The 27,917-nt window shown below is 47.0% G+C and overlaps 2 protein-coding genes across 4 annotated transcripts in view; both read left to right on the plus strand.

Moving 5' to 3' along the window:
• The first annotated feature begins 366 nt into the window (after positions 1-366).
• rap2aa (RAP2A, member of RAS oncogene family a) lies at positions 367-7,436 on the plus strand. Its single transcript, XM_027014790.3, has 2 exons — positions 367-1,367; positions 5,826-7,436. Exons 1-2 carry the CDS (start codon positions 1,054-1,056, stop codon positions 6,061-6,063), a joined length of 552 nt encoding a protein of 183 aa, XP_026870591.1. The 5' UTR covers positions 367-1,053; the 3' UTR covers positions 6,064-7,436.
• Positions 7,437-19,989: 12,553 nt separating this feature from the next.
• LOC113580300 (FERM, ARHGEF and pleckstrin domain-containing protein 1) overlaps positions 19,990-27,917 on the plus strand; it is a 34,337-nt gene continuing 26,409 nt past the window's right edge. For 2 of the 3 annotated variants that reach the window (XR_014123452.1, XM_027014760.3), the window contains exons 1-2: positions 19,990-20,203; positions 24,100-24,289. Coding sequence is in view for 2 of the 3 variants with exons in the window: in XM_027014760.3 (XP_026870561.2) it covers positions 24,125-24,289 (165 nt within the window). In the remaining variant the exon portion in view is untranslated. The remainder of the gene's footprint in view (positions 20,204-24,099; positions 24,290-27,917) is intronic. The other variant, XM_027014759.3, reaches the window with a different exon arrangement.

Here is a 27,917-nt window from a genome sequence, read left to right on the forward strand (position 1 = left end):
GCTAATAGCATGGCATGTCAGTATTTTGCCTACATTTCTAAAGCTCTATCCCACGACGCTACTGTGCAACGTTTAATTAAAGCACCACAGAAACAATTAAATCTTTCAAGCTCCATTCATGCCATTTTAAGTTACGATGCACTTTAGAAGCTGTGAGTTTCCATGGCAACAACATCCGGCGCATTGTCCTTTTGGATGCTTGAGCCTTTCAACGCCGAGACGGCGTTGGACTCCAGCGGAAATCCGAGTTTGGGTCTCGAGTTTGCACCGGCGTCTGCATTTTTGCACAGTGGCGTGGGTGCGGCCCGCGATGCGCGCGCGCGCGCGCGGCTATCGGGCCCCCTCGCGGATCCGCGAAGCGATGACGTTCGTCTCTTCGTCGTCGGTACGGAAGCCGAGAAGAGGGGAGCAAGCGGACGGTAACGCGGCGGCAGTGCGCGTCCCCACCCGTGAGCATGGCGGCCAGGGGTATGTTGGTTTTCGAATGAAAAAACCGGGGTTGAAGCAGAAGAGATGAAAAGAAAAGGCAGATAAGAAACGTCTTCTTCCGCCTGTTAAAATCGATGATTTAAAAAATTTGCACTCAGATCTCCGGCTGCGCTATTCGGCTCTAATATCTAGCGGGGTGCTTCCAAGCAGCCCCCAGCCTCTGCGCAGGAGTTCCGTTTTTTTCCCCTCGGATCATTTAGGATGGTGAGCTCAGCAAATGAAAAAGCACAAGTTACTTAACGCACCGACCGAAGACGCGCTCGTTGCACGCCGGAGATCTGCAGCCGCCCGGATTCCCGTGACCGTCGATGCCCGGGCCGCCGGGCGGATCTGCACAATGAAACGCTTCCACGGGCTGCATGCCTTTGTGCGCGGCGCGTTCATTCCGCCCAGCTGGGCAGCAGCGGCCAGGCTCTTCTAAAAACCGGACAGCATGGGACTCGCGGTGTAATCAGCACTGTCCTACGCAGCTTTGCTTTTTTATTTTATTATAATTTTAATGTCGAATACTGCGTGAGAGTGTTCCACATCCCATTTCCATTTTTGTCCCTCGATACTGGAGCGATGCGCGAGTATAAAGTGGTGGTTCTTGGTAGCGGCGGTGTAGGGAAGTCCGCCCTCACGGTGCAGTTTGTCACCGGCACGTTTATCGAGAAGTACGACCCGACTATCGAAGATTTTTACCGCAAGGAAATCGAGGTGGACTCGTCGCCCTCGGTGCTCGAGATCCTAGACACTGCGGGCACGGAGCAGTTCGCCTCCATGCGGGACCTGTACATAAAGAACGGCCAGGGCTTCATACTGGTGTACAGCCTGGTTAATCAGCAGAGCTTTCAGGACATCAAGCCCATGCGAGACCAGATCATCCGGGTGAAAAGGTGAGGGAGGCACTCGGAGAGCGGCCGGCTCTGCAGCAGTCTGACGCAGCCCGGTCCTGATGGAGTCTGCAGCAGCGTCTGCTCTGGTTCACCCACTCACATCCTGGGGCAGAGGCTAAATGTCGAAATGTCTCCCTTGGTTATTAGGCCGCCGCTGTGTGGCTGATATGTCGCGCAGTGGATTTCTGTTTTCCCACAAATTACATCAACGGGTCAGTCTTTAGTGCAAAACACCCGGCCTTGTGTACTGAGTCAGAGGTTTAGCTATGATCTCAGTTGTCATGCTACACTGGGCTATAGTAAGGCCTACTGTAGCTGGAGATGCCAAATTACATCCAGCCATTTTTAAAAAATCACTCCGATAGCTATGTTATGATTGACTACATTGTCTACCAAAGACATGTAACTCCATTATGGTGGAGGGAGAAAGAAACTCCAGCTATTTTATGTCTGTCCAGAGCCCAGTTGCAGTCGTTGGTAATGTGTGTGAATGTGGGTGTGTATGTATGATGTCTCATTCCAGATTGTTTGCGTTAAACACAGCACCACTGTGCTTATGCACTTATATTGCCACATGTGCATTTTACAGCGTGAGATCAGCTGGTTACGCCACAGAGTGTGTGTATACACAGGAAATGCTGGAAGTGCTTAGTTTCCCCTGTAAATTCCTCTGAGTGCATTCACTAATTCTGTGTGTGTGTGTGTGTGTGTATGGTGTGTGTGTGTACACTAGAGAGCAAGTGTGTTTATGAGTGTGTACCTCAGCAGTAAAAAGTGTTTCAAGGTACCACACACATATCTAAAGTGCTGGTGTGGGCCAGGCGTTCAGACTCCACAGGTGGCAAACAGTCCACTTTACACAACCGTGAGTGGCAGTCATTTGGGCTGAATTAGAGAGCATCTCAACGAGACTAGCTGTGGTTATTCCTCGTTGCTCGGTTTGGGCCTGTCGAGCCTTGCAGCCTATCCCACTGAATGGTGGTCATTTAGAGAGCAGTCTCTGGTAGTCTTGGCTAGGTCACCTAGGCACACAGACATTTTGACTAATCGATTGTTTGTCATTGACTCCAGCTTGGATAAATTTGGACAGTGGCAACATAAGTCTCGTAACGCAGAGCTCAAAACCTGCTTTGGCTCTCCAACAGGGATCCGAATGCTGAGAGTTAAAAAAAAAATAGGGCTGTTCTGTGATTACACGTCACCCAGGGAGTCTGTAACGCTGTAGCATAATGTAACGCCAGGGCAGATAGGATGATGTGGGATGATCCTGGCTTGGTGGGAGTCAGTGGGGAAGCGGAGCCGGAGAACTCGCAGGGCAGGAGTCCAGGCTGTCGGGCCAGGCCGGTGACTGCCAGGGGCAGGGCAGGTCGTCTGGGACACCAGTGCAGATGGAGGAAAGGGGACAGAAGACAATTGGGTCCGCCCACTGACCACAGCGAGGGGTCTGTCTCTCTGCCGCCACTTAGCCAAAGTGTATCAGTGGAGTGTTCATGTATTATACATAAGCTGTGTCTGTGTCGGCCAGGGAGGGGGCTTGGTAACGGGAGGAGCCACATAGGGGCTCCGGGGAGAAGCACGCTAGCGTGGTGGGAGTGGACAGATGCAGGTGTACACGCCAGAAACCTCGGGCTTGAAGCTGGGATCACGCACACTGCTGTTTACACTTAGACACTCACGAGAGACTCTTTCCGGTCTTTGCTAATGCTAGAGTGTTGGTAGCATGCACCATCCCCTTACCTCTATCACAAAGGGGTGGGACTCAGTGAAAACAGCACCGAGATAAGTCATTGGATTGTTACAGGTGGCCCGACCCAATCACGGGGTGTGTTTGTGGAACGCCCACCCCATTCCCCGCCCTGGCCTCTCTAGGTGCTGTGGCAGATAATCAAACAGCAACCATGCAGCTCATTTGCCGTTATTGCTCATTTGCAGGCGTCTGTGCGCTACACGTGCAGGAACTGCCTTTATTTTGAGTCCAGTTCCGTGCATAAGTAGACTACTGTGTTGTTCTGCCGCTGCCTGAGGCCAGAGCCACACATCTTCCTTCATCTGTCCATCCAATGACGTTGTCTAGCTGCTCCCCCCTCACGGCGCTCCACGCAGACCCACACCATGGACGAGCACCACCAGAGTCACCGCTTCAAGTTAATCAGATCGGCACAAATGATTCGCATGTTAGTGTAAAAGCAAGAGGAAGTCCTTAAAGGATGGTGAGTCTCCTTACACACCCATAAACACATAGCACAGACAGCTCAGAGACGTACCCTCTGCCTCTCTGTGTCTTTCTCTCTGGGACTGTGTGGGTGTGTGGTGTGTAATAGGCACTTGCTGAGATTTTCCCTGTGATTGCCACCATCTCCCCACATCGCACCTCTCACTCTCCAGCGCGCGCACACACACACACACACTCATGCCAGCACTGAACTCAGATGTCTGGAACATGACCCACCCCACCACACACACACACACACACACAGCTGTTGTCCTAACGAAAGATGGGGTGCCGAACCCATTGCTGTGTCCCCATCTCCTCCATGTGCTCAGTGGCCCCAACAATGCTCTGCGTTGAGACCACCACTATAATCAGTGATGTATTTAAAGATCTGTGGGGGGGGGGGGGACTTGGGTGTGTGGCTGTGTGTACTACTGGACTGGGTTTTTTTTCTCTTTTTTGACACAAGCCTGTTTTGTGCGAAACTGGTTCTAGGACCTCACGTGAGATGGTCAGTGTGATTTTCACACACGCCATCTCACACGTGTGCACCCTCTCAGACCATCTGCAGGACACATTCGTTTAATAGCACAACGCTCCATATTAGCACAGCTTGTCCTGGAGATATTTGACCTTAAGGGCATCTTGACTGGCTCTTCTCGTCCCTGGTTCACCACAGCTCTTTTGTTTACAAAACAAAAAAAACTTTTTTTCCAGCTATGCTGATTTTATCATTAGCATGGAAATGGGACGCTCCCATTCCAACTGCAGACTCTCCTGCTAACAGTCCCACGTCTGCAGCTTCCTCTGCTCCTGCTGCCTCAGCCAAGAGGAGGTGATGAAGAGGGGAAGAGAGAGAGAGAAGAAAGAAGGAGAGAAATCATGGTCCCCTCTAACCCTTTCTGACACACCAGAGCTGTTTTGTGTTCCCTGGCATCGAGGCAGCAGGATCCACTCCCAGCCCGGCACTTGGCAGACTCCGCCCCACTCCCAGCCCCCTTTTTTTGCATACACACCTTGACGCTCACACACTACCGTGTGTGGTTCTTTTGCCTTTCAGAAAACAGTGAATAATTTAAAGGCATGAATATTTCATTCAGTAAAGCTGGAGCGTAGTGTGTGTGTGTGTGTGTGTGTGTGTGAGTGTGTGGGGAACAGGGTGGGGGGTATTGGGGGGTTTGCTGTCATTGCTACTGGGCCCACAGACGTGTCATAACCCCACTGCCTCTATTATCTAAGTTCCTACATCACGTTCTCATGCTCAGGGGCCACACTGGTGAGATGTTGAGTTCAGTCCATGAGCACACAGCGTCCAGTTCACTGAGTTCCGACCAGGAACCTCTCGGTTTGCATGACGATAATCAGACGCAAAGCTGAGAACTTGATAGGCGTAAATATGACCAGATATTTGCCCCTCGGTCATTTTTAAGACCGTCCTCACACTCGTAGCCGTGACAACTCCCTGTGCTATTTGTTCCCTTGTCTCTCACAAGTCGCTACGTTACTGTGGACGCTGCTTCGACAGCGGGGCGCGAGGTTTTCTCCGCCGCAGTGTTCGCTTTCCGAACGAAAGCATCATGGCATGCCACTCCAAGCGGCGAGGATTAGGAGTCTCCATCGCCGTGAGAACAACTTGTTGTTGCCCACTGGCGGACTGTATGAATGTGTTATGCTGTATGTGCCACACGAATCGAGGGGCACCTCACACAAACATCACCTCAATGCTCCTCCATGCGACTTTCAGCCGATCACACTGCCACTGCGACACCTGTCCAACACACTCCGCATATGCTGAGCAGCACTGCAGAATGGTTAGAGTGCACATATTCTCTCACGCAGTGGGATTTTTTTTCCCTGGGCCGCGGTTGCAGTTGAAATGGCGTTTGAAGTCCAGACAGGCATCCTCGGACTCCCTTGCGTCCTGTGGACAGTCATTTAGCTCTCAAAAGTCTGATCCAGCCGTTTTTTGGTTTGTTATTTATTTATTTGTTTTTTCCGTTTGAGAGTGAGTGTTCTTGTCTGCATGTAGTCATTTTCCATGTGGCACACGCGTCACTTTACAGGGCGTGGCACACGAGGCTGCCCAACATGGCATGCCTGTTCCGATCTCCCTTAGCCAATGAAATGACAAAACAAGGTGCTGTGGGTGTGGCCAAGAGCACCTCCTGTGTGCTGGACCTGGTGTAAATATGAGGATGGAGAAGTGACTGTGCTGTTTCCTTCCTGTCCTGTTTGTCCCTCCTTAGGTATGAGAAGGTGCCCGTGATCTTGGTGGGGAACAAGGTGGACCTGGAGAGTGAGCGGGAGGTGTCGGTGAACGAGGGCCAGGCCCTGGCCGAGGAGTGGGGCTGCCCCTTCATCGAGACGTCCGCCAAGAGCAAGACCATGGTGGACGAACTGTTCGCTGAGATCGTCCGGCAGATGGACTACGCAGCGCAGCCCGACAAGGACGATCCCTGCTGCTCGTCCTGCAATATACAATAACACTCCAGCGCGAGGACCCGCACGCACTCTCTCTCCACGCACACACGCGCGCGCGCAATCACATGCGTAAACATGAAGACCTACGTAGGCATACATGCAGGCACACATAGACACATGCACACACCTACACACACACGCACACGGAAACCAATTTCAGTGGATGTTCTTTTTTTGGTGCATCAGTTTTATCATAGTGTCATTAATTCTGGCATATACGTCCATGACTGTGTAGGGAAAAGGTGAGGAATTTTTTTGGTCACTTTAATAACAGACTGACTCATTACTAAACTGCAGAGAAGTGCACTGGCCTTATGAGTTCTGTTTTCTCTTGGAGTTTGAGATGCCGGCAGGATGGCTGGTTTTCCACGGCCTGCCGGATCCTTCAGCAGCGCTATTTAGCCATTGCTTTTGTTTCTCCACTTTGTTTTGGTTTTTGTTTTGAGTTTGTAAAGACTGGTATTTTCTTGTTGACCTGCCCCAGTTTGGTCAGCAGGTTGAAGGTATGAGTGGGTGTGTGTCTGAGACTGAGCTCCTGCCCTCACGGCAGAGGGAACTCACGGCCTCCTCAACCTCAACCGTTAAACTTTGATGCCAGATTGATTAGACAGAGAAAGAGAGAGGACTGTACACCCACTCCGACACTACCAAAAAAAACGCCAACTTCAAAAGGCCTCCTGTTTACTTCCTGCTGTGCTGTTCTTTCATCTCCGGGTGTTCAGATGAATCGGACTTTAGGACGATGCTGGATTTTTCCTCAACTGTCAGTGTGCTGGTGCTGTCTCTCTCAGTTTGTTCCCTATTTTTTTTGGTTGTTTTTTGGGGGTTTTTTGGGGGGGAGGGATATGTCAAGGAACTTGGACAACAGAAGGCCCAGGACACCTTTAGTTCCAGCTGTGGAACGCTTGTTCCCATTAGCCAGCGGTTAGGTTCTACAGTTCTCATATGGTGCCATCGGACTCCACTCTCCTCTTATTGCTTCAACAGCGGGTCGGGGGTCGGGGGTTAGGGGAGAGAAACAATGTCAAACTGTTAGGGGTGAGAATCGTCGACGATGGTGATAATGGCCGTAGGGTCATCGCGTTTACAGATGCACTTTGTTGGTTCCACTTGCGGTCCTTTCCCACCGCGAGGCCGTGGGCTGCACGCACGGCCGTGTGTGGGTGACGCAGACGGAAGCGGCGAGGATTATCTGAGGCAGTCTGAAGAGTTTGAGCCAAAACGCCCATCACTCCTGCCAGAGCAGAGGCGTGAGGTGCTGTGTCTTCATCGTTGATTTTATATTTTTTTATGTGAGCATTTCCTCTCTGTCCCCTCCTGAATGAATGGTGACACTCTTTCATTTGGCACCTCAATAAAGTGTGTTCAACACGTCATCCACCTGCCTGCTACGGTGTATTTACTGACTTCTCACCGACGCTGCGACAATTTTCTAGGAATGCGAGAGTGCACTAGACAAGCTGCACTCCACTAGCCTCTGTCACAGAGATCACATGGCCGGACACTCATCAGGAGTGTGAAAAACTATTTGTGCGTGTCCAGAAAACCCATTGCAATAAACATGTTCATAAGAGAAGCATAGGCTATGGCTATATACGTGTATGCTTTCAAGTGAGGAATCCGATAGCAAATGTGTACTGTCATTAGCAGCATTGTATTGCTGTTCTTTTTGAACGTGTGTGGATTTGCATTTTTTCTTTTACCTTTTTACAAAAGTTGAAAATCTGGGGAAAAAATGTTCTTATTACACAAGACGAAGGCGTAGTGTTAACTACGCTAATAGCCGACGGCAAACACCTGTAAAGATTGTGTGAGTATTTGCACAGATGAAGGCCTAGCAGTATTAACTATGCTAAAAGTAGACGGTCAACACCCGTAAAGACTGTGTGTGCATGTTTGCATAAAAACATCAGTCCCTCCAGCACAGTTCTGGTTGTAAAGTGGAGAATAACCCCTATTTAGCAACCTTATATAACCCCTATTTAGCAGTTGCTCCACTAATCATAACAGCTCCTCTGTGCAACATAGACACATTGGGGGGTGAAACTGCTGAAGCGAGATATGTTGGTGTTGAAAATAGCGATCAGAATGGAATCCCCCCCTGCCCTCTTTAGTACTGGTTAGTTTGCCTCTCCTCTTTTGAGACACTAGTGTGTGTGTGTGTGTGCATGCATGTGGGTGGGTGTGCGTGTTGTGTGCATGACCTTGCATACACCGGCATGTCTGGATGGGTGTGACTGTGGCCTATGGATTAGTATCCAAACACATATGGAGGCAATTTCAGCATAGGCTACACAAGAATCCAAATGTTTCAGACTTTGGAGCAGAGCCATCAGCTCTAGAGTATTTGGGTGTGTCCTGTACTCCCTTAATAGCTCTTGGAACAGTGACTTCAAAGTTATTTTGCAAACCAAGCACAATGATTTAGTCTCTTAACCTACAGGGTAATTATTAGATATATTAATCAGTTATTAACCTACTATGAATTACTCAGTGGCTACGTATGGACTAATATGGAAGGTATATGTAGGTACATGGTCCCACGGATCAGTCTTTGGACTGTAAGATGAAAATACAGATTTCTACAGATATTTCACAACGTGCCCTTTTTTTCTGGGTATTTTTGTGCACACAATTTATTGATCCAGAATTGTAGCACTTTCTGTGTCCCTCATGTTTACTGATCTTAAGTAATAAGCTAAAAGAATGAGCAAATATTGGAGTGAAATTTAACATTAGACCTATTTTCCTCTGGAATGCTTAGCCCCGCCCATGAGCTTGTCTGACTTCAGTGCCCTCTCTATCGAGTCACATTCTAGCTTGACCGGACGTAGACTGGGGACCAGGCTCTTTCCCCCGACGAGGTCCATGGCTGCCACAGTGGTGTGGCCCAGGCTTCTTGTCTTGACCTTTACTGATGCACTGTCCAATGAGGTTGGAGGGACGCTTTCATAAACCAGCCAATAAAATGTCTTTGTGCACGTCTGCGATCATTGTGGTGCCGACACTTTTTGTTGCATCGCCGATACAGACGTGTGATAAAGTGACTGTGCACAGCTGTACATGACGCCGCTTCGACAGTAAGGAAGAAGGCTTTCCAACTGGCAATCTGGCCCGGTTTTGGTACTGACGTAATTGTCATGGTCCCGACGTAGAGCAGTGGACGTCTTCTGAGGAACGTAGTTTGTGCTTCAGCTCTTCAGTCTTGTTTGTGATTACAGTGGCAGATATTGAAAAGGACCTCTTCTCTGGTTGTTTTGTGTTATCAACCAGCTTTCCTAGCCGAATTCAATTTCACATTCAGCTGTTTTTGACACACCAAGATATTTGCAGCTCTGGTTAAGGATCCATGGTCAAAGATGCAAGAAGCACCACAGTTAAAACTACTGTTCAGTGAACTGTCACCATAGGTATGCTCACCTAAAATACGCAGTGTGGACACAAAAAGTGTAATTACAAAATAGTAAATCATTTGTGCCCCTAAACAGCCCAAAGAGAATGTGGAGGAAGGTCAGGTTCTGTATTTTGAAGGCTTGTTTATTTTTTACCAAACAAATTGAGCATAGTTTGACTTTATTGTGCTTATACCTATACACGGCTTCATATTTCACACACCTTTAAAAAATTACTAATTGTATGGCTGAGACAAATTTTTTAGTAATAGTATTTGCAAGTGTATTTTGTGTTTAATCTTTTATTCTGTATCATAATGACTGAACGGAGTAGAGAAGATTCCGCCTTCAGCACACTGGCCGAGTGTTTGATTTGTCGCTGGGAGGATCCTGCTTGGGTTCATATGCTAAAGCGATCATGTCGCTCGTGACTAGCAACCAGCGAGCGCGCGCCAATATCTTCGCACTGAGGGCTGCTGTGGGCTTGCACACGGCCTCGCTCTCTCGTGCAGCCAAAGGACACTGGGAAGCGGAAAACATTCTGCTAGTGCTCATGTCTTCCCTGGTGCTCCCTTTCTGTTCTGTAAGGACTTCACCCTGTCCTTGTTTCAGGGTGGGTCTTACGAGCAATGCGGAATGTAGGGTCCTGTAACGCACTAATAAACTGAATGAAAGTCTGTACTGTTATTGTCTTAATGGTAATTGATGTATTGGCATTAGTGCTATGGCAGCATGCATTGTTTGAAATCATGTCTCCTGCAGTATAGGCAGGGAGACTGTGTGCGCGTTCTCTCTCTCTCACGTCAGTCTCCTGCACAGAGAGAGCTGGTTTCAAAGATTTACATAAGGTAGTGTTAGGAGCAGTCTGATGTGGTCTGGGGCGTGGGAGGAGGGGAGATACTCCCTGAGAGCTCAGGAGACCTTGCAGTCTGGAGTCTACACTCATGTTTTGGTAATGAGCTGAGTCATGGTTTACCTGTGTGTGTGTGTGTGTGTGTGTGTGTGTGTGTGTGTGTGTGTGTGTGTGTGTGTGTGTGTGTGAGACAGAAAGAGAGAGATGAGCAATGTGGTTCGGAGTTTCAGCAGAAATCTCTACCATTGCGTGGGTTTGTTCGTTTTTATTTGAGGACAGACATCTGAACCTATATATGAGTCTGAACTGACATTTCAAAGCAACTATCAGTACATAGTAATTCTGCGATGATGACATGATTCATATATGTGACATTTTGCCGTGCAGCACGTTCCTGCTAGAATGCGACTCAGCTGAAGACCAAAGACACCAGCACCTAGGAGACCTAGGAGAGCATCTCAGACCTAGGAGAGCATCTCGGACCTAGGAGAGCCACTGAGCATCTCGGACCTAGGAGAGCATCTCGGACCTAGGAGAGCATCTCAGACCTAGGAGAGCATCTCAGACCTAGGAGAGCATCTCCCAGAGAAAGGAGGTGCTGGTGGGGGGGAGGGGGCACGACAACATGGGCAGAAGAGCGCTGGAGAGTGGAGGAGGTGGAGTGTAGTAAGGGAGGTGCGAAAACAGGCAAGTGGAGCAGGAGAGAAGAGGATGGGAAGAAGAGAGGAGATGAGCACGAGGCCTTAATGACAAGGTGTCATGGCAACCGCATGGCAACACATGAGCTGTCAATTTCACACTCTAATTTGCAGAGGTTTAATAGGCCAGACGTAGTGAGTGGGAGGGGGCAGATATGGACACACACCATCTGACAACACGCGGTAACTCATCATTCATTCTCTCTGTGATGATGTGCTGGGGCCTTCATAGTACAGCCCAGGAGCTTCAACATCACACTGGGAGCCTGTCCTCACGTAGCTTGGTGCACATCCCTGAACAATGCCATGCAGTATTCTTCAACGGTAGTCCATTTTCAGACAACGTCAGGACTAATACTGTCCCTGCTTTGTATGTCAGCTTCACACATCAGGTCTTTGGGTAAAGCGACTAGGTACTGATCTTGGCTTCAGTGGCTAAATTATTTCTGCCTGCACAGTTGTGCACCTCAGTTCCTGGCACTAAAATAAATGAGTGACCGGTCTGTTTAGTACGTTTCAGGAGTTGATCCAGCATAATGTGGCACAGTCTGCACACAGCTAGGAGTACTGTCCGTCCTGGACCATGGCAAGGTCTTGACTTTCTCACCACTGAAGCTGCTATGGTAGGTCCCTTAAAGTAGCAGTGTGTAAGATTTAGCAGCATCTACTGGTGAGGTTGCAGATTACAACCAACTCAATTCCCCTATTAGAACCTATGGTGTCCATCAGGTGCCAAGCTACTTCCATAATGATATCATCATCTCTGACCACATCGAGTAGCCATAATATGTCAAGTGATAAGGTTATTTAGATAGACATTTAAAAATTGTATTTAGTTATTTAGTCTGTAAAACTCTAGGGGATAGCTAACATGTAGTATAGTGAATACTACTGTTACTTGTTCTGTATCACTGTAGCATTTTAGTGCTAATGGTAGCTAACAGCTTTGAATGCTGTGCATGAGGTAACATTAGCAAAGTAAGGCTTAAAAGCTATTTTATTCAAAGCACTTTGTCTGATTGTGAGATAGTGTTAGCGGGACACTTTCACTGGCAATAACTTTTATCAGCTGAAATTACAACTGTGGCAGCAATTACATATTTTTCGATATTGACACAGGGAGAAAGATTACTTGTACTGGTATCTATGAACATCACCATGCTCTAGCCAAAGCTACCAAACAACAAATCACATTTAGATTGGTATGCTAAGTTGCCTGTCCAACAGAAGACAGGCAACTTTGGCATCATTCTGAAAACATTTGCTGCTCATCCGCAGTTTCCATCTGGGAAAGGCCACATCAGTGTTTATCCTTGTTTTCTACCTTGCCCAGACCGGTTTTATTTAGCCTCTTTATGATTTTGTTTCAAAATTTCTGACAGATAAATGGCATGCAGGGAGATGCCAATCTCAGTCTGATGTGGTATCTTAGCTGACCAATAGTTTGCTCAGATAGTGGCAAGCACGATACAAGTGGTCCAGTTCCTCAGATTGCTACAAAGAGTTACTTGCAATTAATAAAGAGAAGTGGAAGTTCTTCACAGGATGGGTCGGTATCGAAGTGTGCTTGGAACAAGGGAGAACACAGACGCTCTGACTTTTCTAAAAGGCGGCATCTTGTCCTCTGCAAAACCAGGCCACTCTGCATGACTTCCCACTGTGAACAAATCATGCACTTTGGTGACCTGCAATGCCGTCACACCTGACACAGAAGAAGAGGTCACACCAGTCACACCAGACACAGAAGATGAGGTCACACCAGACACAGAAGATGCCGGAGATTTGTCCCCCAAGAGCTTTGACACACAACAGAAGCCAGAGATTTGTCTTTGATCTGTGTTGAGTCACACGCTGCTGGTTGAAGCAGAGATCGACAGTAATCATGAAGTTCATAAATGTCACTAAACAGGGACTCTGACACAGTCGGATACGAGTCAGTGGTACGGGGAAGGAGAGGAGACTTCGTCAGAGGCAGCATAGCCAGGCTGTGCTCTCCGTGGAAAGGCCTTTTTAAACCCCTTCCTGATGACACGTCAGCCAGCTTTTTACCAAGCCAATGAGTTGCACTTTGCACAGACTTCACCCTGCTATGAGGTTTGCAGGAAATAAGAATGTTTGGTTTCAATTATAGCAGCTTGTCTTTTTACCGTTGGCATAATGCTGCTCCCTGTGCATGAGTTGGTTGAAGCTTCCTTCAGATTATTCACTCCAAGACCCAAATATACTGCACATAGACACTCTCGTCCAGAGAAAGGTACGTGCATTTATCAGTGCAACAGCGTGTGGGAACCTAACCCAAGACCTTCCTTCACTTTACTAATGCCTTGATCATCTGCCTGCTTAACCGCGTGAGCCACACTCAGTCATCATAAGCTTCTGACGATGGACACAGTTTCCATTGACCAAGATGAATCTTGCCACACAAAACGAACAGCCAGTAACAACAGGTTTGTGGAAAATATCAAGTAAGAACTCAGCGTCCTTCTGTGCTTCTCTGCAAACTTGCATTCTGAACCATCATCCTGTCATGCGGGATGCAAAAAAAGAGCATTTCCTGCATAAGCTGGGTATTTATAATAAGATGGGTACACATTACAAGACTCCACACGACTTCTAGCTGGTGAGCATGTCAGATTTAATGACGGCAATTTTTGAAACTTGCTGCTTTTTCTGCCCCAGAGGCTGTCACACTAGACAACTGGGAACGGTGCGGGAGAGTAACGGCACAATTCCCTCGCATTACGCCACACTAAATCTCATATTGCGTCGTGAGAGCCCCGTGAAGCCGGCTTATTTTGGTAGCCAATCAATGAGAAGCACGGCGGAATAAGAAGATATGCGTTGCTCCGTGCAGCTGCAGAGCAACTAGCAAACTCACCATTGTCTGTAGAGCGTGTCCTCCTTTGAGCGGGGACAAAATGCGTCGTTTAGAGCGCACTCACTTGCAGGGTCAGAAAACCATGGCTTGGCATGACTTGATGATAAGACTGCTGACATAAGATGTGGAGCTGTGTACAGACACAGCACTAGACCTTGTATCAAATGATGGTCTGTAGGAGTGAAACAACTTGCACTTCAAATTTTTATTTTATTTTAATTTTTTTGTAATGGTGAACAATACATGGAAAACAAATTAGAAAGAATTAGCAGACTGAATGATTTGCAAAGGCATAAATATGTCAAAGATATTCTAAAGTTTAGCGATGTTTAAGGAATTACAGTAATCCCTCATCTGCTTTCTGATATTCCCACGGAATATGTCGCTTTGTGGATAACACTGGGACATTTATGTCTGTGTATTGTGCTGAGTGACTGGATGGTGTTGCTGTTGGATGTGAGTTCTTTTGTTGTTAGATCAATGCTCGGCGTGTTCCGTCTACGCTGATGCTACTAATGATATCTGTGTGTATGCAGAGCACTCCTCGTCACTGTTGGGATAGACAGTGATTCTTTGGCTCCATTATAGATGGTGGTGCTTGTCTTCCTTTTCACTTTCCGACCGTTGTCTGGGCTTTTTGTCGACAAAAGAACAGCAGTTCATACAGTGTGGAATTCTGCCAGGTATCTATGCCGTACCGCTATTCAAAGACCCGGCACTAAGCTCACTGCTTGCCTGTCTCTGCGCAATGCGCGCAGTACCTGTCGAGCCTCATGTCTGTGGGCGCGAGGCCGCTGTGTTCTGGAAACAACCTCACCTTCAGCTGTGCCACCACCGTGGACTCAGTTGTGCACTTCACCTTGATCCTGGGAAGCAGCAGGCATTCCGCACAAACAGCGACGAAGCTCTCTGGCTTAAAGCCACGGGAGCAATGTTCCGGCCTGAGGTTCTGTCATGCCTGTTACTCAGCCTGAGTTACCAGATGACTTCTTGTTGCTTTATGGTCTTCGCTTGCGCCTGTGCTCTGGAAACCGCCATTGTTGGCCACTCCTCCCGTAATGTTTGTCAGAGCACATATGTGCAACAGTGAAGGATCAATCGATTTCAATTAAGATATTGATATTTTGACTTTAAAGTCCCATGTTGGGGGCTACACTGTTGCCTTTGCGTGCACCTGTTTAATGTTGAGAATGTAACTGTCTTTTAATGAGTGCAAATGACCCCCAACACCCCCAGCTGCCCCAATCCTGCATTCACACCGTTAACCATAGTGAAGCCATAGGAATGCAAAGAGAAAACGAGGCCTTCTAATGCACACTAAAGCTGTGTGAATGTATATATATAAATGTATGTGCCTGCTGTGTCTGTACCAGAGCTTCCATAGTCACAGCACTTGTGTGTGTGTGTGTGTGTGTGTGTGTGTGTGTGTGTACACGTGTGTGTGTGTGTGTGTGTGTGTGTGTGTGTGTGTACACGTGTGTGTGTGTGTGTGTGTGTGTGTACACGTGTGTGTGTGTGTGTGTGTGTGTGTGTGTGTGTGTGTGTGTAAAACCTGAACCACAGTAGTAGATGAGGATGCTATTCTGCTTTCCCTGTCAGAGAACCGAGAGAGCAGGTGGGCGGCTGGTGAAAGAATGAAGAGAAGAACAGAGTCTTTCAGCCCTCAGCCCAACATAGGCACAAGTGGGTGGTGTGGAGGTACCACAGCCAGTTTACACCCCGAGCTGCTCTCTCACACACACACACACATTAGCAAAAACTCTGAGTACCCTCTGATTATCTTATTATAGAATACTTATTTATGGTTCTAAATTATCACTGATTCATACTGCGTACCTCTAAAAAGCCCTAATCTGTAACTACAATAAATGTCATTTAAGGGCTATTTTTACAGTGGTTTTTATATAAAGGTTTTGGCTATAATTCGCACATCATTTCTGAATGTTAATGAATCATCCTTCTTCCTGACAGTTGTGCGTATGTGGGAGCACTCCATGTTTTGTGTGCATGCCAAGATTCTCCACAAGCCTCTCACTGTACAGTCCACTACAACTAAGCCCTTGCACAACTATTTCTCCTCTGCAGATTGGTGTAATATTCACTAACCTACTTTCTAAACACATTCCCTGGCCATTTGAGCTCGGTGCATGAGCATTCCAGAAGTGTATGATTACGTTTACAGATAATAGCCCAAGTGTTGGCATGCATGTTTCATCTTGTCATCACTGGTCAGTTTCTGACCACAAGACCACTGCTGACCAGATATTATTTGGATAGCAGACCACTGTCAGTACGATCCTACTGTACATCTAAAAGGAGTTTCTAATGTAGTGGCCGGTGTCTGTATTTAACAAATGTTCCTGATCTCTACAGAGGGGCTATAATTATAAAGACAGCAGCATTTCAAAAAATCCCAGAGGTCACTACAACACTAAGACAGAGTCCGGTATGTCTCGTGCAGTTATTCACATACCAGATCTGGGTAGATTTCTCCTGAAGAAAAGCCATCTCAAGTTTTCTTCGTCTCTGTGTGCTCTAAAAATGAGGTCACAGTAGACTGGAGCTGTGTGGCAACTTGCTCAGTGAAATAGGGAAAAATGTCTTCCTGTATTTTTCTGCCTGTGGCTTTTCCACTGCTACCAGTGAGTGAATCATTGCTTCAGCTACTGTTCCCACACGGGGAATTCCCTGAAAGATTTAGGTAAGGTGAAGTCATGCTCTCTTTTAAACTTCGATGATATTTTGTCCTAAAAATTTCCTTTAAGATAAATAAAGAAATTAAATGTATAGTTGCCTACTTTGAGTCAGTACATAGATTCTGTATAAAATCAATTCATTCATTCATTTATTTATTTTTTAAAAAGAGGTAACTTAAACCAATTCGGGAGACTGCCAGTTCGAGTCTCATGTCTCTGACGCCACAACCGTTCCTTGCCAGGTTATCTATGGAATCACAGCAGGCTTGTGCTCTGGGTGACTTTATTCCACTCTCGCTATATCAGTCAGTGATGCTAACCAACTACAGCATCTGTACAGAACACCAGCAGTTTTTTGGGTGTAAAAAAATTTTTGGTAAAAAATAAAATAGGTATGAATTAACAACAACAACAAACAAAATCAAAACTAGAATAATTCCAGCCTTTGGAGGAAGAACCCCTCCAGTGGATCACACCTCTTTGTTACGCCTGCAGCTTTGGAGGGCCATTTCATTTCAGGGTGATGTTCAGCTGACTGCAGCGAACCTGCAATCATCACTTTTCCATACCCCAGTGAGCGCTGCTCAGGTGCAGCCTCAACCCAAAACGGTTTCCTGCTGTGAAAGTTTCTCAGTGACAGTGCCCATTAGTCTGGTGTCAAAATGAGTTGTTTCTAGATGTCAAATGAAAGTGACTCTGCTAAAATACTCAAAAGAACAGCGAGTCACCATCTTTAGCCCCTTATTCTCCTACAGTAAGTTCCTGATCTTTTGGGTTTTGAAGCTGAGGCTCTTTTGTGTGTTTTTTTGTGTGTTTTTTGTGTGTGGCTGAATCGATGTCACACAAATCTCATTCATAAAATAAATAATGTAACAGTCTCCCCTGCAGAATGAAGAGAGAGACAGTGAACTGAGATTGTAGGTCTTACTGTCCCACCCCTTCTGCCTGGATGTTCATTCTCCGTGTGATTTTTGGTGGCCTCTGCTGTTTGGCTGTGGGAAGACGCTTCATTTTAGGAACGGCTTCCACGTGCCATCTTTTGAGGTGCTTCAACAGCAAATACCTTTGATCATGTACAATGTGCTAGTTGTTTGAAGGTCCGTAAAATGCTGTCGGAAAACATGGTGGGTTCTTTCGGGTGTTCTGAGTAATAACACAGCCATTACCAGTGAAGACATCATGTACTCTGAGTGGTCCTAGTATTAGGTACACCTACTCAATGGCTGCACCTGTACTTTTCAGTCAGTTCTATGCAAAGTTCATTGGCTCAGGGTAAACCAGCTTGGTCTCTGCACACTTGTGCCACATTCCTATCGGCCTCTTTTTTGAACGACCTGTTTTACAAAACAGAGCAGGTAACGCGGGCAGTGGTAGCACAGTGGTTGCGCTACTTGTAGGCCCTTGTAATGGGAAGGCTGCTGGTTCAAGCCACACCTCTGCCACTGTTGGGCCCCTCAGCAAGACCCTTAACTCTCAAGTTGTACTCAGTCATTATTGTAAGTTGCTTTGGATAAAAAGTGTCAGCTAAATGTAATGTCTAGGTGTAACATATAAGTAAATTCATATATATATATATATATATATATATATATATCTGCCTATTCTATATTCATCAAGTGTTGTCATTAAGAGCATTTACCAGTGCATTTAAAATATAAATGTACATTAAAAGGTCACTCACGAAAGAGGCCAATAAAGGTATAATTAGCCGCAGCACAATTGGCAGCCGTTTTGTCACAGCTGTGGTAGGTGTACCTGCTCACTCGCCGTATTAAACTGTGAAATTTCTCCGTGTGTCCCTGTGTTATTTGGTTACTTGAGGGAGCTGACATTGCAGGTCTGCAGCACAGGGCCTGTAGTGCACCAGGCGGAAGGTATCACTGGGGCAAAGATCCACGTACGTGGATTTGGAGGCTTGAGTCGACTCCGTCTGTCACCATGGTAACCCACCGGGCCTAGCAGAAAGTGTGGGGCGCAGAAGAGTTCTAATGGGGTCCATAACCGCATGTATATAACCGCATGTTTTTGAACTGGCTGTGTGGGGTGATTGTGCAATATCACACAAGATATGTTTTTCTCATGAGATAAACCACATGTGGTTTTTTAAAACACTGAAAGAAGGGAAGAATTTTTGGTAGTGAACCAGTTTTGTTTCAGTGATTGCATTTGGAAAATCGTGTCATTGAGTAAGAAATTAAAAGATTTGTGGTGTCCTGTCCGCTCACAGGTGTTGATATTATTCAGTAGCTAGTAAATATATAGTACCTATGCACAGTATATTACCTTAGCAAACTCATGGAAAATTCAGTAGTTCGGTCATGGTATTTGCCTGTTTGATTCTTAAAAAAACAAAACAGGCAAAAGTCCTATTACTAGGCCTAGATAGCGATACCTTTTGACAAAGGTTTCATAGATCACCTAATACAGAGATATATAACAGTCAGCAGGTTACCCTTTTAATGTTTTACCCACACGACACTAAGGTTTCTTTTATCTATCTGGGGTTTGATTTGGTTTAAGGGTGTAACACATTAACTGCCCGGCTTACAGCTGACGTCTGCCGTACATTTTAAAGGACGTTCTACTGGAGGAAAGCATGACGCACAAACAGAAACAAACGATAACTCATTCACAGAGTCATGAACGTGGGCTCGGAGTGAAAACACGAGACCTTTGAGAAGGGAATGCGGAAGTAGTTCTCCTGAAATGTAAGAATGCACCTGCCTCATGCTAGTGACAGAGGAGACTTTGTTGATATACACATGTGCTCTTTGTGATAACATCAGTTACTTTTCACTGAGGCACATGCATAGTCAAGTCATCGTATTCAGTAATGAATTAGCAGGATCGGTTTCCCTCTGTAAAATTTATTTGCCTCCAGAGACTTAACAATACTGCATTCACAATCAGCTTAAGTGTTAGGCAGTAAATGGCAAGAAAAACAGTAAAACTGTTCACAGACTGACTTTATGCTTTGAAAAATGTAACCACAGTCCACAGAGCCCTTAGTGTAATTTTACTTAAGTCGATGACACCTAAGTACACATTAAACAGCTTTAAGAATAATGAGCTACTAATATGTCACTCCACAGTATGTGACTGAGGCAACGTCCCCTAAACCTGATTAACTTTACTATCACATTGTTTGTAGGTCTACTAATGTAACTTTGGAACTAATGGCACTAAATATTTGTACAAAACCTGTTTGGTAATAACATTAACGACACGATTCAACTGCGTGTTAGCTGACTATACTGCAAAGGCAAAATTGGAACATAAGAATGTCCAGCTGCCCCAGATCGGTCTTCGACTGTTAAGAGCCGCTTTCTGCCGCTAGGTGGCAGTATGCGCGTAAACTCCCTGGCTTATGGAGCAGCTGCTATGCGCGCTCCCGTAGCTGGAGGCACTGCGCGTCTCTTATTGTTCCACGTACGAGCTCTCTGTGGCTCTCTCTCCAGCGTAAAGCTCGTCCCCACGGGCAGCCGGCCGACATGGCGACCGCGAAGACGCTTTTACCCGGGACAGTGCGTGTGCTCCGTGTTTAGACTGGTCTGGGTTGTAAAGGCTGTAGGGTCGTAGGGCTGCCGAGAGAAGAGGCGACGAGGGAGCCGCGTTTTGTAACCCGGGTGAGTAACTGCGCGTTCCTTGTCTCCAGCAGTAGCGACATTGTAGCTGTTTGAAAAACGAGGCGATAAAATGTAGCCAGCGACACTTCGGGAACGTTCCGAGTCGGAACTACGCTCAACGTGTCCGCGGACGGTCACGTCTACCACGGTCTCCTCTCCCGGCCAGCAGCTCGGTTGGCCAGCCACGTCTCCCTTCAACGTTTGGAGGCGCCTTGCCATACGGCTTTGATTAAACGTTACCACCTCGGACGGTGAGACGGTCCTGGACACCTTAAGGGGTTTGTCTCTGGGAGGGTAGGTAAACGTAGATCAGCGAAGGAATCGTGCCAGGACGCGTGGACGTTTTGCTGGGGAGATTATAGCCTATTCTGTGCAGATATTGAGTCGTTTCACCCCTCTGAAAGTGGAAATGGCCTACAGCCCGAGGTAGGCTCAGTGGCTCTGGGTACCACTGTAGCCCAGCTAATCATTTAAACCAAGTGTTTCCCCATCACACCGAGATTGATGGCAGTTTGTGTTTGTAGGTCTCTCTCTATGGAGCTGTCAGTCAATTGCACCTCCACCACAGAGTACATTCGGTCATTATTGGCGTGTTACACGTTACTGACACGATCTACTGCAGCGTAAGAACATGTGCACTTGTGTGAACCACGTCATTCATTCACTGTAGCTGTTAGATGAAGGAGCACCTCAGCCCTTTCAGCACTAGATCTAGAGCGATAGGATCATGTAGCGTGCCAACTACAATGGTGAGAAGTTAGATTTTCTATGTTCATTTTTCTTTCCACCACAAGTCAGTTGGATCAAATGCCCTTTCGCTGGTTGTGCCACACCCAGACGTGTGTTCGCCGCTCGGCGAGGGGGTTTATGGAGTGAGTGAGGTGGGATTTAAAGTGATCACATCCAGGGAGAAGAAGGCAGAGAGAAGTATACTTGTGTGGAGCAAGAACAGAGGAGCCACTGTTCCTGTACAATCCCCAATATCTCTCTCTCTCTCTCAAATCTCTCACATTCTTATGTGGAATTTTCTTTGTAAACAACTTCAAAGCCAACTGGAACCCCAGTGGGGTCACATCACAGTCCTTCCGGCCGCTGGAAGCCACTCCTGTTTCAGGAGTGGGATTTGTTTTGAAGGAAGAAGCTCTTCTACCCTGTATCCGCTTCCACGCATGTCTGCAGTAATACTGGGAAAACTGCAGGATTTAAATGAAGAGAGAGAGGAAGAGGATGAGAGAGGGAATGGGGGGTGGGAGAGATTTTGTATTATTTGTTTTGATTTATGAGCTTGAAGGCAGGACAGGCCATAACAGAAGCCAACTTAGACTATCCAGATTTACACTTCTGAGGCTGCCAGTAAACGTTGTTGGACTTGGGAGATACCCAGTTCTAATCTAAACACTGCAGACTTCTAGTAAGACCTCATATTTTGTCCCACTGTTTGAAAGTGAGACTGGTTCAGAATGATGGTTAAAGTTTGTGGTGTTGATTGGTATATTTCTCTAGCATGAAATAAATGTCAAATAATTGCTGAGTATCTGCGCCATTGTGTAATACAGCTGCTGTTGGGTGTTTGATATCCTGGGTCAGTCTCTCGCTCTCAAAGATGAATTTCACCTTCAAAAGCTTGGAGGGTTTCAGTTAATGCTTAATGAACCTTTTCTGAGGGTAACTGAGTAAATGTGTACTGTGACTGACTGGACAGAAAGTTTCTGAGATAACTATATGATGGTTTGACAAACTATTAGAGACCAACATATGCCATCTTGTGTTGTGGTCTGACTGCAGTTGACTCTGTCAGTTCAGTCCAGTGTGAGAGTGTCTGAGGGATGAATGCTCATTACTGTGCGGAAACTCTCCCTCTTCATAGTTCTCAGATGCCTCACCATTAACCTGTGTGGGTGTCAGAAGGTCAGGCGCTATGATCTCATCACAGATGCAGATCGCCTGCCTCAGCATAACAGCCCTACAGGAATCCTCCTCTCCATTGTAACCAGTGTAACACATGGACAGGATCCTCTATAGGGCAGTGTCTTCATACCTGTGGGGAAAGTATCAGAGGGCTGTACGCAATGCGCCATGTCGTTCTCGTGAAGTAGTAGTAGGATTCAGATTGTATGTCGCATGTTGAGAATAAAGTCATTTTCTGTTGCCCCATCTCTGACCAAAGAGGTTCCATAATGTTGTTCCATTACACAGAATGCAGTTATCTCACTGTATGGAGAGACTACATTGTGTTTCTATAGCTAGATAAAACATACAAAACATAAAAATTACATCAAATACAATTTACCATCATAGGCTTTATCTCTCTCTCTCTCTCTCTCTCTCTCTCTCTCTCTCTCTCTCTCTCTCTCTCTCTCTCTCTGTCTCTCTCTCTCTCTCTCTCTCTCATCATCTCTCATCATTGCCCCCTCCTCTGGCTCTGACCCCCCCCTCCCCTCTTGCTGAGGACTTGCGGTGACATCACTATTCTGGAATGTGTGATAAACGGTGGAACAAAACTAAAAATCAGAGATTGAGGGGAGAGAGTGAGCGCAGCAGGCAGGCCTTCCGTTTAACGGCCCAGTGAGTCTCAGAAAGCCCAGGAGTCAGCGCTGGTACCAGAGCCTCTTCTGGGTCAACACGTGCTCACACAAGCAGAGCAAAGAAACACCTCTCTGGAAGCCGAGGCCTGGTGTGGTTGGTTGTTGTTAGGAAGGATATTGAATTTCAGCAAAACACATTAAGGGTGAGTCTTTCTGCTCTCTGCAAGGTCTCATTAAGAGTATCGCAGTAAAATATGTGTGACCTTTTGGAAAATTTGGTCTTTTGAAGGCCAGTCTGGTATTGTTTAACTCGTGTGTGTCCTAGGTGTGTCCTGGTGAAAAGTGTTGGTAGTAATTTGACACCCCGCATAAGATGGTGGCTTATTTAATGACTGTCCCTTAGGGCAGCATTATTCTGAAAGGGTTCCTCTGGGTCCTAATGTTCTTTTACTTGGTGTGGTCTAAACTGGTTCTGTGAACTCCAGGAAGCACTTCAGAATTTAGCAAATCAAACAGCCATTTTACTGTTATCCAGTCTGGAGCTATTTGAATCAGGAAGTCTCTTCTTTGGATAGTGGGAGACGTTGGAGCCAGTCTAGTAGCTCATGATAATAAGTCATGGTGGAAGAAAGATGATTGAAATGTTTTGATTGCATACATTTTGTTTAACTGTTTTCAGTGGCTGTTTCTATAAATGGTAAAATCAGTCTCAGTTCCTACTCTCGTTTGGAATTATCTGCATATGTGTTTTGCTAGAATACAGAGTTACTCCGCTTAAACATGCAAAATGGTTTTATTGTACTCCCAGTGCACCCACCGAAAATTCCAGTTGGTCGTAAGCACGCTTTCTGCCCCCCGCTACTGCAGTAAGAAAGAACACATGTTACACTGGATGTTTCTGTATCATATGGCTAAAGACAGCAGTGCAGAGTCCCCTGTGTTTCAGACCATCCATTAGAGCCAGAAACATTCCACAGGATCACCGGGTGGGTTGTGGCCTTCAGAGATCAGTATTCTCACAAGGTCCGATGAACCTAGATGGAAATTTTCTCGCCTGTCATGCAGCAGGCATTCCGCTGGAACAGATGCCTTAATTTTGAGTCGGTTCCAGCTTTCTGCATGGTGCAGATTGCAGTTTCAAGTAAAATCCGATTTATGCAAACCTCCGCTCGTGCCTCAGTCCGCTACAGCCATTTGCACCCTGTGGTTTAATTATGATTTCATTACGGAGCAGGAGGGTCAGGGTCCTCTTTTTTTCTTTTCATCCTGCTGTAGACCACAGGAGGCTGGCCTCAGATCTGTACTGTACAGCCAAATCTCAATGTGTGATATCTGTGTGTGTGTGTGTGTGTGTGCGCGCTCATCCTCCAGGCCTGCAGAGAGAGCGAGGAAGACCATGGTGGAGCAGGAGCCAACGGCGGGGCATCGGCTGGGCGCCCCCGACACACTGGGCATCAGCACGCTGGAGGCCGGGCAGAAGCCGCCTGCTGTGCCCTCCGGCCGGAGGGCCGCTGTCAGGGTGCGCATGCTGGACGACTCAGAGGAGATATTTGACGTCTCAGTGAGTGGCCCTCTAACAACCCAACACACACACACACTTTGTGAGTCAAAGGGGTTCGGTGCCTCCTGAATTGTCCTGCGTACACCGTTGTGTTTCAGTGCTGACTGCATCACCAGAGCATGAAGGACAGCACTAACTGCAGGTTCTTGTTGACATGGTAACCAAACGAAGCCTAAAGTCGCTTCTTGCATCGTTGAGCAGAACGCATAATCGTTCAGCTCCGGAGAGCCGACCCTGCCACGGCTCCGGCTGTAAAATTTCACTATTTAAAGTGTTTGGAAATTAATTATTAGTATTTCGTTCACTCGCTGTTATTTTGAGATTATGAGATTACGACACTTGCGTCGGAGGGCCCGACCGCTTCCTGCCTGGCGGTGTGAAACGAAACGTGGCAGCCCCAAACTTTGCCGCTGCCACGGCGATCTGCTCAGGCGGGTGTGTGGCGCCAGCGTTCTCCTGCTGGAGGCAGGTGGGTCCCCTCTCCGACCTGCCGTGGTTGCCGGGAAGTCCGCGCGTCCCGCCGCTGAAAGTGTGGCGTGAGCTTCTCGCCGGGTGGAGTCTGAAACCGTGTGTTTATTTTTACGCTGGCTATTGCAGTTTTTTCTTTCTTTTTTTTCAAACCGCTCCTGAGGCGAGAAGGAATGAGGCAAAAGGAAATGGAATGTGAGAGAGGTACAGCGCACGTGTGTGTGCGTGAGTGCGCACGTGTGTGTGTTTGTGTAATGAGAGAGTGGGGGGTGGGGTGGGGTGGGGTGGGGGGCAAGCGAAGACCAGGTCTTGTGCTGAGTTTACTTTGGCTAGAGCCCTGCTGTGCTGCTAAAACTCCGTCCTTACACCACACCATCTGATGGTTGGTCTGAACCGTGTTACTGCTCTCGCTGGTACCCAGTTCCCCAGTCCAGCTGCTGAGAGGAAATGGGTTTGTGCACTCCGGAGAATTTTGGCCTTGCCACTTGGCTGTGACTAAGGACTGTGTTTTTCCAAACTTCACACTCAGGGCCTTGTACTGTGTTCCTGCCCTGTGCGAGACCTCTTCTCCTTAAATTTGCAGAGAGAGCCTCGGTCAAATTGAGGAAGAAGTATAAGGATTATTTGTGCTGTAAAAACTGCAAACCTCTGTTAAGAAACATTCTGACTCCAAAAGGGCTTTTTTTTGACCACAAAACTAGATATGGCATTTTATTTAAAATATATTGTCTATGGAAAAACATAATTGCATCTTTAACTTCTAGATAATCTTATTAGTGTAACTGAGTGTTTTACACTCTTTCTAGTAACTGTGTTAGATGAACATATCTGATTTTCTTATTTCTTATTTCAGCTTTTTTTTTTTTGCAGATGTGCACACCAAACATTTTCTTGCATAAAGATTAGTGAGACTGTAGACTCTGACTTCATTGTGACTTACTGTTGCGCTGGTGTCATAATAAACTGCGGATTAGGAACAAGGACACTAAAGAGATGAAACCCAGTTTGTATTGAACGGCGTGCTGCCCGAGGTGTGTGTGCGCGCCCAGCGCGGGGAGCGTCCGAGAGGCGGCCCACTCCGACCCGCGGCGCTGCCGACCCGCTGAGCACTTCACCCCTACTGTACTGGCCTCTTGTGCTCCCCGTGGTTCCCGCGGCACTGTTCTGCACAAAGGTGCACACGTACTGCAGCAGTACTGATCAGGACTCGGTGTTTACCCCAGTGAAGTAGCTAGGTGACGTTCTTCGAGCCCCAGGGCTGGGATGGGTTCACAGTGGGCTGAGTGGTTTGTAGCTCGGTTGGGGATATTGTAGAAACTGGTTTAGGTAGTTTATGGAGATGGCTTGTTTATTATTATTATTATTGTGTTATTACTACTACTACTGTCATTACTCTTATTACTCTTGTTATTACCACTGGCTTTATTATTGTTATTATAAAATTTCAAATTGGCATGGATAAAGAATCAATAACTTTTATCGAAACTTGTTTCAAGGGAAAAAAAACCAACTCTTCTAATCTTCGCTACACATTTCTGCCACAGTGATCATTCCAGCACATTCTCAGTCTTCTGTATTGAAAAATCACAGTCATCTGCCACAAGCATTTTGGAATCAGAAAGTGAGTCTTGTGTTGTGCCCACATTTTTTGGATGGCCTAAATGACACGGACCAGCGTCTCCCAGAGCCATCCTCCTTCAGCCGGGCTATCCAGGCCCTGTGGAATGTGTGTCCATGAATTAAAAAGTAATGCATTATGTGCAGCGTTCCAGCGTCCGCTCCACCTCCCTGGGACCACGGCCAACTGTTGTTCCGGCATGGCTGGTGTAGGAGACGCACAAGGCTGGGTTGGACGTGTTTCTGTATAGCAGCCTCCGTCTCCTTGACTCTGGACACAATTCCAGATTAATTGTCATCCGAATAAATGATGAAGAACGTCGGGCTTTGCCGGACCCGAACCCGCCGTTTGTCAGCAGGAATTCGTTATGGAAAGTTCTGTGGAAATATATTCTTAGCTATTCCAGTTTTTAGCCCGTGCTTGTTGTGTCAATACCACATAAACAGCGACCTCTGCCCAGCGGCCGGCGTTCCGTTTGGATGGCTGTCACCATCCGTCCAGCAGTGGTGTTGATGAATGGGCCGGTGCCCCATATGAGGCGTTTGGGATGAATCGGAACGTGGGGAAATCCCAGCGAATCCGGAAAAAACACACTTCAAAGTGAGGGACCGTTGGAAGCAAATGTTTGGTTTGAGCGAATGGGGGTGTGGGCGCGGCTTCCGCTGGGCACCGCCCGAAGAGTACCATTTGCCTTTAGGGCAGTCTGATAAATGAACATAGAATTCTTCCCATGCAGTCAGGAAATGTCAGATAAGCAAAGAAGCGCACGTTTATATATAGCAGAAAATCAGAATGCTTTGTCATAAAGAAAAACCTTTGAAAAGAACTTTTGACTAAGAAGTCTATCTCTCCCAGCTCACACAGACCACCACAGAGAGCAGAAGAGACCAGCTTGGGCCTCGCTGATAACCCATATTTTAAAAAACCATAAAAACCAGAGTGACCGAAGGAGGAAAGAGGAGGAAGGAGAGACTACTGCTCACAAGGCGCTTTACTGCCGTGTGGCATTGAGGGGAGGACCGTGCGGACTGAGCTGTGAGTTTGTTAATTGCTGGCAGTGCAGCTGAAGAGAGAGAATCGTTCTCACTGCTTTTATTTGCCTACTGGACAGTAAGTGCTGTAGCGGATGGCTGCGCGCTTGTTTGCATGTCCAGTGAGTTATTCCTAAGGAAGTGAAATGGATCATTGTTTATCTGTTGGAACCAGATGCTTTTGTGTGTCTGTGCGCACGTGTGTGTGTGTGTGTGTGTGTGTGTGTGTGTGTGCGTGTGCGCGTGCATGCGCGTGAGTGGGTGTGTTGCCTCTGTTCCACTTAAATGACAATCACACTGATCATCTCAAGCACCGGACCACTAGTGTAACACCCACCCTCCCCCACCAAGGACAGCCAGAGCTTCAATTGGAAAATTGGAAATCCCCCCTTAAATGACTAGCATGGGCATGTGTTACACACTTTCAGGGGGAAGTCCTACTCCTTCACAAAACTATCACAAAACATGTTCCTCTCACCTAAACATATCCCTGAAACAGCCTGCGTGGCTG

This window comes from Electrophorus electricus, chromosome 4, assembly GCF_041902795.1.
Source record: "Electrophorus electricus isolate QZ-2024a chromosome 4, ASM4190279v1, whole genome shotgun sequence".
Lineage (NCBI taxonomy): Eukaryota > Metazoa > Chordata > Actinopteri > Gymnotiformes > Gymnotidae > Electrophorus > Electrophorus electricus.

Bases quoted from the DNA above. Each gene is read 5' to 3' on its own strand.
- rap2aa (XM_027014790.3), top strand. From the start codon at position 1,054: ATGCGCGAGTATAAAGTGGTGGTTCTTGGTAGCGGCGGTGTAGGGAAG. The intron at 1,368-5,825 runs GTGAGGGAGGCA...GTCCCTCCTTAG, and splicing joins CAGATCATCCGGGTGAAAAG to GTATGAGAAGGTGCCCGTGA.